This window comes from Sceloporus undulatus, chromosome 1 (genome assembly GCF_019175285.1).
Source record: "Sceloporus undulatus isolate JIND9_A2432 ecotype Alabama chromosome 1, SceUnd_v1.1, whole genome shotgun sequence".
NCBI classification, from domain to species: Eukaryota; Metazoa; Chordata; class Lepidosauria; order Squamata; family Phrynosomatidae; genus Sceloporus; species Sceloporus undulatus.
Genome location: NC_056522.1, coordinates 237,586,367 through 237,595,975, shown reverse-complemented (window position 1 = coordinate 237,595,975; position 9,609 = coordinate 237,586,367). Strand labels below are relative to the sequence as shown.

Sequence of the window (9,609 nt, the reverse complement as noted above, 5' to 3'; positions counted from 1 at the left end):
AACATTATCAAGTCCACATAGTAGTACCAACCCATCCTTTTCATAAGGAATACTGAAATCCAAACACGTTGCTGTTTTTCATATAATAATTCATTTAGAAACACTGCTGACAAGTCCCTTTAATAACAGACTTTGTAACTGAATTTTTAGCCTTAGGGTCACCATAAGTTGGAAATAACTTGAATACACACAGCATCAAATTCTATAGAAATATGTATCACCGGTGGTCAGTATTCATGTCATGATGACTTCCCCTTTGAATCTTGGGAACTTAAATTTGTTGAGGCTACTGATAATTCACTGATAAATCTCTGCTTCTGTGGACAAATCTATGACCCCCTCCGCTGAGGAAGTATCTAGTAAGCTATTTGAATTGCACACTGCAGATATGATTAAAAATCCAAAGTTGTTTAGTAGTGTTTGGCCACATTTTGTCAGATGAACTGGGAAAATAGAACCTTTTTGTATAGACATGAGCATACAATGTTTTTTCCCCCACTGAAAACAAAAGTCTTGGTTCTAAGGGCTTTTACAAGAAGAGATGGGTTGGGAACATAGGAAGATACCTTACCCTAAGTCAGACCAGTGCTATCAGCTCTGCTGGCAACAATGGGTTACCAGGGCTTACCTGGAGAGCCAGTGCTCCAACTGCCCTGGTATCCCTTGGGGGCTTCTACCTGAGTTCTAACCAGGCCCAAGCCTCCTTGGCTGCCAAAATCAAAAGATGCATTCAGAGTAATACAATGTATGCTTGAATGAATACTTCTGCAAGTGGATTTTCTATGTGGGCACATAGCCACACTGAACAGGTGGTTGGCAGTTAGCTCTGTTCCAGATGACTGCACTAACCATCTGACAGGGGATATGTTTGTAGATGTCATGCAACTGGTTATCAGCCTATACACAGCATGCTAGTTATGTACTGCAGGAAGGGGTTACCACAAATACATAGGCCTTTAGAACATGTGAATCAATCGTTTTGGGAGATTAAGGCAAATAAACCCAATCCACACATATTTTTCCTGAAAAATACACAACTGAAAATACAGTCAGTCATTTCATAATGGAAAACTTTTACAGTATTAAGTACATCCTAAAGCAAATCATAATACAGTAGGCAGAAAAACTGAACTGAAAATCTCCTAAAACCAAATTGGAAATCCTGCTTTTGACCTGTCTTCTTATGCTCATGGAGAAATATGTAGTTTAGAATATGTGAATGCTTTTCAGATTGTCATTTTACAGTATAAAGGAGTTTGAATGGAATCCAACTCCTTAAAAACATCACAAGATATAGTTACAGTTGGATTTATTTGAAGTTAAGCCATAGACTCCTTTTACAGTCTGCCCTTGCTTTACACAGGGGATCCGTTCCGGACTCCCCCGCGTAAAGCAAATACCATGCATGCTCAAGCCCCATTTAACTGAATGGGGCTTGTGCATGCAGCAGTGTGCATGTGCCACGGGTGCATGCCCCATTAATCACAATGGGATGTGCTGCCCCTTGCACCCCGCATGCTCCCATGCAGCTTTCAGCGTATGCTGAAAACCACGTATAGCACACCCACGTATGACGCAGGCGCACTGTATAAGAAAATTAAGGTGCTTTTGTGGTAAGAAAAAGATGGAAGAAAGAGTGGGAAAGTACTGGAGAACTACAAATTCAAGACATCATCAGTTGGATGATCTGTAAAATTGTTTGTATGAAATAGGGTGACTGCATCATTAAAGCTCCTTGTGGAAGCACTCTCCAAATCATGTTCACAGAGATCAGTGGCCATGAGGAAGTGGAGTCTTTGTGAACAAGAGGTATGGAAGACAAATTGGGAATAGTTTAATCCATCCATTTCATGCTTCCTCCTGCACTCCCAGATTCTTTCCTTCTTTCCATGCTTCCTTCTTAGGTGCAGCTATCTCTTTTGTGTGTTGGGAGGGGAGGAGATGGAGCAATGGCCAAGACAAACCCCAGCTCTTCTTTTTCTTAGTCATCCAATATGACACTGTCACATATGGCCCTGCACAACCTGCATAGGATGTCACACTTCTACACCTGCAGACTTGGTCTCTCACTTAACACTCATGCCTTGAAATCATTCAAAAATAAGTTGGAAGCTGCAAGCTTTCAGTGTCTTGTACAAAATCCTCTTCTCAGAACTTAAAACATTCTTCTGAACAGGAATGGGCAAGCTAACGGGATCTATGTGGTTTTTCACTAGAGCCCTAAGATCCACCAAAAGGAGCCTCTCTCTAAATACATACACTTGGAATTAAATAATGCTGTGACAAAGAACTTACAGAGAGTTCCAGGACTGAGCTCACAGTCCTTCCACACATCCTGGTTACCTATAGCTTTCTCTATTAAATCAATAAATTCATTTGGGTGAGAAGGGTCATTCTGTTGCAGCTATTACCAATACAGCAAAATAGTTAGAAATACTTTCCAGTCTATGTCAAATCACTCGAGAGATCTGCAAATAGATCCCAATCTATTTTTTGCTCACAGCCACTTTAGAACATTCAGGTATCAAACACTGACTGGAAATCCCACTTTCTCATCCTGACTCCCAAACCAGGAATGGCAAGTGGATAGGATGAGACTTAACAGTGTGTGATTTCAAGTCCTCTTCGACTACTTCCTGCTTGACTTCTCCCATGGCTATCCTTACTTGATGAAGCTATATTTGTCATTATCTTTATCTCCTCATCATGAAATGTGAGGATGGGATAGCTAGTCTTGTAAATGGACTTGGCCCAACTTTGAAAGTAGAAACCATTAAGGGAATGTCAGGGGTGGGCAACTGTAGGTCTCTGGGTCATGTAAGAAGACAACATTTTGGCTGACACAGCAGCCATTGGGCCTACACAGCATAGCTAATGGTGACAAATTGTGGGAGCTATAGTTAAAAAAATCTGGAGGGCCAGTGAACTCCCATCCTGTGGTTTATAGCATGAGAATGAGATCTCCCATAATAGCCTGAAAGATCACAGAAAAGGAAAATGTCAAGGTTTGTAGGAGGCAAGCAGAAGGGGCAATGATTACTGTTTTTAACAGATGTTGAAATTCATGGTCAAGAATAGATGAAGGAAATCAGAGGAAAGAAACAAGCGACATTACTACTGACTCAAAACATAGCTGAGAAACAAGACAAGTTATGAAGAAAGAATAGGACATCTTCTCTTGTGGTAAAACATGACCCTGCACTCAGCACATTCCACAGTATGCTCCACCTCTAGGCCACATTCTAGAATGCATACCTGCCATTTGGTGAGCATCTCCCTAGTATCCCTTAATAGATATCTGGTGGTAGGGAAAGGGGGCTTCCCACAAAATTCATTCAAGGCAGCTTTGCATAAAAGATGGGCAACAGAAACACAGCACTGGATATTATCTGTAAACACAACACACCCTAGTGGCATCAGATTTATAGTGGCATCCACAGTGTTTGTTAGTTTTCCTTTAGTGAACTAATTATCCAATTCACATTATGTGACACAATTAGTGGTGAAGAAAACACTCAGAACACACACTAAGTTCCTCATTCATATCTCCAACAGATCTGTAACCTGGATGGATTGTTCTTCACCATTTCCTTGTTATCTGCTGTTCAACAGCAGCTAGAAATGATTTCTTTCGGGAAACTCTGCTCAGTGTTTTCCCAGAGTTCAAAGTCCCCTTTCAGTATGCCACTGTGGCAGCATCTCAGCTGTCTAATGACAGTGTGCCCAGGAAACAAATAGCATGTTAATGCCCGCTTTCCCAATTGACTTCCTGAAATGTCATTAAAAGTAGTCTCTTCTTCTGCTGTCATCACTAATGAAGGAAGGGTTGTATTGCCCAGGGTAGATGCAGGAGTGTCGGGACCCTGGAAGACCCGTGTAGGGTGGATAGGCTCCATTTCTTTCTAGCTCAGGGTTCCTTAGATTGGTGGGCTAGAAGGATGGGACATACAAAGAGAAAGAGGGAAAATGATGATTCAGTAATTATCACTTCTTCCTTGTATAAACAGTCATGTAAGAAGACAACATTGTTATGAAATGAAAACACAGAAAGCAAGGCAAAGAAGCAAAGAATAAAGTTGTTTCTATTCACCATCAGTTTACATGGCACTTTGGTTATACCAGAATCCATGTGTGCATATGCCTTCAAGTCACCTGTCAATTTATGGTGATCCCATAAATTTCATAGGGTTTTCTTAGGCAAGGAATACACAGAGGTGGTTTCATCAGTTTCTTCCTGTGAAATATAACCTACAGCACCTGGTATTCACTGGTGTTCTCCTATCCAAGTACTAACCAGGGCTGACCCTTCTTTACATCCAAGTTCATACAGGATTTGGTGTCTTTAGCATATTTAGGCTTACCCAGAATCCATACAACCCTGTTAAATGTGAATACCTACAAAGAAAGGGAAACTGGGGGAAGAACCTCCTTACTTCTCCCTGCTTCACAAAAGCCATTTTTGTGGATGGGAAATACCCTTCAGGGTTTTTTTTTTTTTTTTTTGTTCTGTTTTGTTTTTGGATCCCCATCTTTTGTAGTAAACCCCACAGATGCTTGTAGATGGTAAAATCATAAAAAGGCACTGATTTTGTCTAATGTAAATTTATGCTAAAAATGAACTAGATATGTGTGATCAGGGGACCCAAGGTCATCACTATTAGGTCTCATACAGCTATTTATCTATATAAGAGAACCTCATCCTTTTCTTTGGAAGACCAGAGGTTGTAAGAGTGGACAAGACAGTAATATACCTTTTGATTCCCACTGCCAAGAGAATCTTGAACATCTGTAACCTTACGAGAGACAAGCTGGAGTGGACTAGGGGAATGTCACCCTACCTGAACATATACTATTATATTGCTACTAGAGTTGTATAAATGACTAAGTCTCTTCTGCCTTTTGAGTCTGGCAACTTATCAATTTATTTCAAATACTTCTAGGCTACCTTTTAGGCCCAATCCCTTGCAAAGTGGCTTCTATTTAAAAAAAAAAAAAAAAGGATAAAATGCAGCAAAACAAATTGTTGAAATATGGGAACTAGCATGGGTTGGCAGTACCTGCATGTGAACCTTTCAGGAAAGTGATGTAGACTGAAAGTATATCTCAAAGCAACTCAGAGGTAGTTACCATATAATAAACATCTGTCATTTGCAGTAGGTTTTTAGTGCTCCCATTCTCCTGCATTTCAATGGTTTCTCTGCCCCATTCCTGAACTCGAGGGTTTTTCGGATATTCAGCATAAGGTGACATCTGAAAGTCTCCACTTTTGAAGATGAGTTTACTTATGTCGTTTTTATTCTTCCTGAAACAAGAAGACATTTATAGGCAGACCATATCACAAGGGCTTGGGGCAGCCATTAAAAAAACAGCAACCATGCATTGTTTTCATAACCATAGAGTTCCTATGGTTTAACAGTTAGAGTGCTGAACTAAGACCAGGGAGATCTGAGTTCAAATCCCTAGACACTCATGGTGCATGAGCTAGTCATTCTTTCCAAGCCAAAACCATTTCTTAGGGATATTTTCAGGATTCAGTGCTAGGGAGAGTCCTATGTTCCTTAGAGGAATGGCAGGACAACAGCTGTAAGAATAACCCTTTCTTCTAAAAAACAAAATATAGTATCTCCAGACCCCCCCCCCCCAGCATTTGTAAAAGCTATCTGTTATTGCACACATTCCTCCTGAGGTGCTGATGAGTTTTGGTTATTCCTTATCTTTGCAGAAACAACAATATATCAAAAAAGGAGAGAGAAAGGTCCATATAAGTGTCTCTTAACTTACCTTAAATGCTCAGGCCAATGCAAATTATTCAACAAAAATATAGACAATTTCCCCACCCCAAACTTGCAACCTATTGTATTTCCCATTATTTCTATTTAAACTAAATGAAAACATTAATATAATACATACTGGCAGCATGTGACTATGAGTGCTATCCCCATCACGAGCAAAAGTCCCCCTCCTGCAGCTGCAATCACAATGGTGATTAACTGGTATGCTAAAATAAACAACAAAAACAGGAGTGTATCAGTTGCAGATCGTTTATCTTGTAGGTGTAACAAAGAAGGCAAATACTATCCGTCAGCTTCCTGTTGCCTATCAAAAGTCCCTTAATTTTTTTTACAGTAGCCTCTAAAACAGCTGTGAAGTCATGAACATTCATGATGCTATGATGTCATGGCATGCTTAAGAGTAGGAAAGAAAGGCTTGACAAAGAAATGCTGATGAAGTCAATTTCTCTGAGAAAACTGAAAAACCAGTTTGAAAATAATGGCTGCATTTGCACTGCAGAAATAATCCAGTTTGACATCACTTTAATTGCCATGGCTCAGTGCTATGGAATTCTGGCACCAGAGCTCTCTGGCTGAAAAAGCAAAATGTCTCATAAAACTACAATTCCCAGAATTCCACAGTATTGAGCCATGGCAATTAAAGTAGCGTCAAACTGGATTATTTCTGCAGTGCAGATTCAGCCAATCTTAATCTAGATTATATTATTGCATAAAGGAAGCCCATGAAGATAATCCAAAAGATTCAAATCATTCAAAATGCTAATACTTAACCATTAACGAATACAAACTTGTGAAATGTTGAGACCTCTGTGCTGACTGCCTATCTGTTTCCAGGCTTAATGCAATTTTTGTTTAGACACATAAGAGGCTTGGGGTCGCATTAGAGCTATAGGCCAGAATTCTGCATCAGATGCATAGCCACAATGTCCTAGCTATGCTTTAACTTTTCATCTGACCCCTGAAACCCACCTTAAAAGTCAGTCTGCTTCCAGTGATGGAGGCAGGGTGCAGCAGGATGACATGAACAGTCCCCTCCTGCAAGTGATTGACACTGGAATAAAACAAGGTTCCCTGCTTCTGCTTCTCACTGCATCATTCACAGACTGGAGGGGGCTGATCATGTCATCCTGCAGTGCTCTGCTCATGATCAGCACACACCTCTGTTGCTTGGGATGAGTAACTGGTTTTCAAGATGGTTTTCGGGATCACTTGGAGCCACAGCAATAGTGCCACAATTGCAAATGAGAATGCAAAGCAGTTATGATGTCATAAGTCTAACTGACCAACAGGATGCCACCCATATTTACATAAATTTGAAAACCATGGAATATTTTCCCATTTTCCAGAAAAAATGAAAGAAAAAAAGGCCTTCAGAAATTGGGGTAAATGCCCCCTTCCCTTTTTTAATGGCTATTTTCCAGCCTTTGGTTTCTTTACATCTGATTTGCTCTCACATAATCTCTTTCTGTATGAATCCTCTCACCATGGCATTTAAAACAGATAAATAAAAGCCAGCTAAGAGTACTACAATACTTTATTTTGACACCTGGTTAGTTTCTATTAGATGCAGGGTCTTTTCAACTGCAACCCCAATGCTTTTGAATACTGTCTGACAGAAATCCTGTGTGGCTTCCTTCTTCTGCTGGACTTGTCTCCTTCCCTACTGTCATTCCCTTCTCCTTTTGTGTTTTGTCTTTTTTAGATTGTAAGCCTGAAGGCAGGGAAATGTCTAATTATCAAACTGTAAGCTGCTCTGATAGCCTTGGCTGAAGAGTGGGGTATGTATGTATGTATGTATGAATAAATAAATAAATAAATATTATTATACCCTTACCATTACAGAGTCAAGCAGAGACATTTCTTTTTGTCCTTACAGAAAATAAATTTCTTTTTTTAAAAACTGTTCTGTTGCCTCTGTTTGTTATACTGTTAGTTTTTAAACTCACTCTTTTTAAAGATTGTTATGATTTTCAGTGTGTTATCATTAATTGTTTTACCTTTCTAGTCATACCAGTATTAGAAACATTTAAATAAAGACCAGCATCCTGTTTCACAGGTGAAAGTTATCCATGTGTCTATCTTTTGTTGTTGTTGCACGAAGGAAGAAGAGAATTCTGACTTCTTCAACAACCCAAAAAGATCTATGCATGGGCAAGGTGGACTTATACCTGTGAATGCTGTTAACAATATGGCTACTGTGGAAGTCAGAATTGTCTTCCTTCCTCTCGCAACAACCAAACCCACTTGACAACACACCTCCTTTGATGGAACTCTCCCTCCATAGCCATGTAATGGGCGGGGGACAACTGGGGAGAACTGAGAAGCAGCTGGCTATGCAACTATGTTCAGATGCACAATGATGAAGGCATTTTCTGGGATCATCTAGAGGTTCTGGAAGATGGTCATTATGCATCTGTCTATAGACACATAGCTAGGTGCTTCTTAGCCATCTCCCATTCTCCACTATAGAGCTGTGGAGAGTGGAGATTGTGAAGAAAAGTGACTCCTGCAAGAAGAGTGAGGAGAGATATTTGTAATTCTACCATGGTGGAACTTTCTGCTGCTAAGTCTTCTAATGCAGGATCTCAGCCATTAATAAATTCAAAAAAGCAGGGTTGGGATACTGGACAGGATACTTACGATTCCCACAGTTGAATCCTCCTAATCCAAAGGGACAACTGTAACAGAAGAGAGTTGTTACATGTTTTACACCTCTAAGCATTACTTAGATCAAAAGGAGAAGATCAGAGGAAAATGATTCCCAATCAGGTCTGCTGTGAGATCCCATCATCCAAAACCAACTACTATGGCCACTTGACCCCTAGGGAGAGCTCTGGGGCATTGCATCACTGGACATCCCCCAGCTTAGCACACTGCTAGGATAAAAAGGAATAACACTTTGCTCTGTCCCTTCATGTGATGATGCATGAAGACTGACTGACTGAGCTGGTACCCAGAATTTATACCAATAACAAAGGATCAACATGCATCTACCAGAGGCGGGGGCATGTAGGAAAGAGGGGGGAAATAGTCCTATAGTCTACTGTACCTCACACAGGTGTTGTTTTCACGTTTATACCCATCTTCACAAGCTATTGAGACAGAAAAAAGAACATCCATGAGACAAACCCATGTGCATACCCAACTGTCTTCTTTCCCTCCTTTATAAAGCAAATCTGAGTGGAAACTTGCTTCTGAAAGTCCTTTCAGTTTCAAAATTGATTTGTTATAGAGGAGAAGAAGTTGCACTTTTTAAAAAGCACTCAGCCAACATGTTCAATCATGATCCTCACAAAACATAGCAGCAGCAGCTGAGGAAAGGGGGTGTGGCTTTGGGTGAGACACTTATACCCTCCCCAAACACTCCCTCCAGGAAGACCACTCCAGCCCTGAAGCCAGAAGCCAGAGCCAGCAGCTAGCTTCCCCTCACCATTGGGACTCGAGGCAGAGGCAGCAGCAGCAGCTGAGGAAAGGGGGTGTGGCTTTGGGAACAAACACCCCCGCGGGACTCCTCTGGGACCTTGCGGCCCACTGGCCTTGGCGTTTGGCGGCCAGTTTGGGCGTGCGGAGCACTTTAAGGACCATCTGGGGGGAAGTTTGGGAGGAGCCCCGCCAGGTGAGAGCGGCGGGGGAAAAAGCCGGGGAACCGGACCCTCCCGACACGCCCCCTTCCGCCCTCCACGCCAGACCACCGCCGTCGCCGCCGCTGCCAGGGACTGCTTCTTGCCGGGCGGCCTCCTCCCGGTGGTATCGGAGGTGCGCATCTGCGCACCGCCCCGGGAGTGCCGCCCACGGACTAGGAGCACCCCCCGCGGCT

General features: G+C 41.6%; 1 protein-coding gene across 5 annotated transcripts in view; it reads right to left on the bottom strand.

Moving 5' to 3' along the window:
• Window positions 1-1,502: 1,502 nt before the first annotated feature.
• The window catches only part of HEG1 (heart development protein with EGF like domains 1), a 78,155-nt gene continuing 70,048 nt past the window's right edge, over window positions 1,503-9,609 (bottom strand). For all 5 annotated transcript variants that reach the window (XM_042445003.1, XM_042445005.1, XM_042445006.1 and 2 more), the window contains 5 exons: window positions 8,842-8,884; window positions 8,433-8,470; window positions 5,911-5,998; window positions 5,128-5,302; window positions 1,503-3,930 (listed from right to left, as the gene is read on the bottom strand). In XM_042445003.1, coding sequence (XP_042300937.1) covers window positions 3,781-3,930; window positions 5,128-5,302; window positions 5,911-5,998; window positions 8,433-8,470; window positions 8,842-8,884 — 494 coding nt within the window. In that variant the 3' untranslated portion in view covers window positions 1,503-3,780. The remainder of the gene's footprint in view (window positions 3,931-5,127; window positions 5,303-5,910; window positions 5,999-8,432; window positions 8,471-8,841; window positions 8,885-9,609) is intronic.